Source organism: Cystoisospora suis (assembly GCF_002600585.1).
Source record: "Cystoisospora suis strain Wien I chromosome Unknown contig_1232, whole genome shotgun sequence".
NCBI lineage: Eukaryota > Apicomplexa > Conoidasida > Eucoccidiorida > Sarcocystidae > Cystoisospora > Cystoisospora suis.
The window spans coordinates 55872-58478 of record NW_027154033.1 but is presented as its reverse complement, the minus strand read 5'-3'; the positions used below and the strand labels follow the sequence as shown (position 1 = coordinate 58478).

Below are 2607 nucleotides of genomic sequence, written 5' to 3'. Positions count from 1 at the left end.
CTTCTTCATCTTGTTCTTTTTCTCCCTTTGCATGTCGTCTCCTGCTTGCCGTTACACATTCGGGGTCTTTGTCTATTTTACCTCGTCTAGTGTCAGTCTGTTGTTGGTGTGGAAGAATCATCGAGTGTCTTGACCCAGGGTGGGAAGATCATTCCTCTTGTCGATCTGAACGTTTCTTCTTCTCCTCTTCATGCTTTCCTTTCACGACTTTCGACATCTCTTTGTCTCCTTCCTCCGTTGTTTTCTTTCCTCCTTCACACCTCATGCCTCTTATCTATTCTTCACAGCCTTCAATACACGAAACCTCATCTATCTCTCCACATTCTTCAACTTCGCAGAACACTAGTGTGTCGCGTGGTTCTTCTTCTTCCTCCTCCTCCTCCTCTTCGTCTTCTTCTTCCTCTCTATCATCCTTCTCATCCATTCTTTGTCAAGGAAAGGAGTCTCTCTATGAATCGATTCCCCCTAACTCTTCCTCTTCTTTTCTATCTATCAACTCTTCATCTCATCTGTATCCTCCCACCCCTCAGTTTTCTTTGTATACATGGCCCCAGTCTCTTGCGCGGAGTTTTTCTGGAGATCTTCCCCTGTCTCTAGAACTTCAACAGAACGCCGCATGCAGTCGAATTGCTTATAAGAAGATTCTCTATTATGCTAGGACATTCATCTATCTAAAACTGGTTCTTTCGCATCTGCTTCTTTCCTCTTGTGACGGAAAGAGAAACAACACCTCGCTTCTATGGAACGGTGGAGATCTAACCGGGCATAGTACGATGAAGGCTTTGTTCTCTTCTTTCTTCAAGACCTGTCACCCCCATCGGCAGATCACCCCAGAGATCAAGAGCTTTGAAGAAGATCCCTCACACCAGAAGAAGAGCGAAAGCCCCAAGACTCATGATCGAAAAGAAAACGACGAGGTAATAAAGGCAGATGAAAAGAATGCCTGTCTAGAGAAGAGTGTAAAGCAACAGAAAGAAGACGTCCACATTTTAAGAACTTCTCAGTTGATGAATGGCGACTTCAACTTACGTTCAGAGAGTGAGTTTTTTCTTCCTATCGATGATCCATATATTCGTAGAGAAGATCTGCTGGCAAGTAGTCGCTTAGCAGAAGACTTTCGAAGTCTTTTCGCGCATGCATCCGTCCCTGTGTCTTTACCTCCTTTGCATCTCGTCAAGTCATGTATAGGAACTCAATTAGCTAAACATTTCTGTCGTTCCTTTGCACGAGATATGGCGAGTCTTTATCCGGTTCAAATGGACCAACAAGGGTGTTATCAGTGGCGAGGTGTACATACACCTGAGGTAGGGAGGTTGGACGAAGGGAAAGAAAATCGGGAAAAGACGGGAGAGTTACAGATGAAGGAACACAAGATCGAAGAGAGAAATGCTCCTCCCCAGAGTCTTATGATGAAGAGACAAGAAGTGTTTCTAAAGAAAGATGAAAAAGAAAGAAAAAGAGAAAGAAGTTCGGTTGAAGCTGAGATGGGGAAGAGAGGGAATCCATTAAAGCAGACAGGAGAAAAACATCCACTGAAAATACTTCCACATAAACAAAAGGAACTTGAGAGGAAAGGCGAGAAACCCCACAAGCAGAAGAAAAAGAAGACGAGTCTTCTTTCATCTCATCGATCATCTTCTGTAGCATCTCCTTCACTCCTACCATTCCCCTCTAGTGGTAGTATATGGTGTGCTGTACATACACCTGATGATTGGCTGTATATCGTCGATGTTTCAACTCGAGAACTTCTCTCTGCGATCGATCTTCTAATGGAAGGGAGATCGTTACCTTCTTCTATCATCTCTTGTCTTTGGTCTCATCATTCTCTTGCCACTAAATACCGATCGTCTCCTGACGCCTTCAGCCGCATATTCAATCAAGAGGGTGAAAAGACACATGACCTCTCTCATGTTCCTAGCCCCGACCTTCATTCTTCTTTATCATCTTCGATAGAGACGAGCGTGACGCAGGAACAAAATGCCGAGAATGCAAAACAGAAGGTAAAGACACAAGCTAGAGAGAATAGAGAACTCAAGGAAAATCTAACTAACTCCGATGACCATGGTCTTCCTCTCCATCCTTCATATGTATCACCTAAGAAACACGACTCAACACATCTTTCTTCTTCTTCTTCTCCTGCTTCTTCTTCCATAGCTTCTTCTCAGAAGAGTCTCGTTCCTTTTCTTCGTAATTCTTCAAGCCGTCTAGCTCTTAGTGAAGATGGAAGTTGTATAGGCGTCTTGACCTGGAGAGGGGGGGGGCTCCTGGCTGTTCTTGAAGTTCGCTTCCATCGAGAGAAAAGAAGAAAAACCACAGTCGTTCATGTAGCTCGCCAAGGATACGTTCAAGATCTTCAAGGAGTAAGTCTTCGTTTTACAGGCGAAAGAATCCCAGGGAGGCAATTGATTCTCGGCCAAACCAAAAAGCAGGTAAGAGATGAGTCTCATTAAAGGGAGCTTCAAGATGGGTAGGACAATCTTATTGCTTCCCTGCTGTACTCTTCTGTGGCACTTCTTCTCATTTGGAGGCTTTCTCACTTCTCTTCCTCATAATGCCCCTGCAACTCTTCACCAATCTTTCTCTCTCTCTCTCATCTTTTGACCTCGA

The 2607-nt window shown here is 44.2% G+C and overlaps 1 protein-coding gene across 1 annotated transcript in view; it reads left to right on the top strand.

Annotated features, from left to right (window-relative positions):
* Positions 1 to 2: 2 nt before the first annotated feature.
* Positions 3 to 2607, top strand: part of CSUI_002900 (uncharacterized protein) — a gene marked incomplete at its 3' end in the record, with an annotated part of 3816 nt that continues 1211 nt past the window's right edge. The window contains exon 1 of the mRNA XM_068063099.1: positions 3 to 2429. Within this exon, the coding sequence (XP_067924930.1) occupies positions 264 to 2429 (2166 nt within the window). The remainder of the gene's footprint in view (positions 2430 to 2607) is intronic.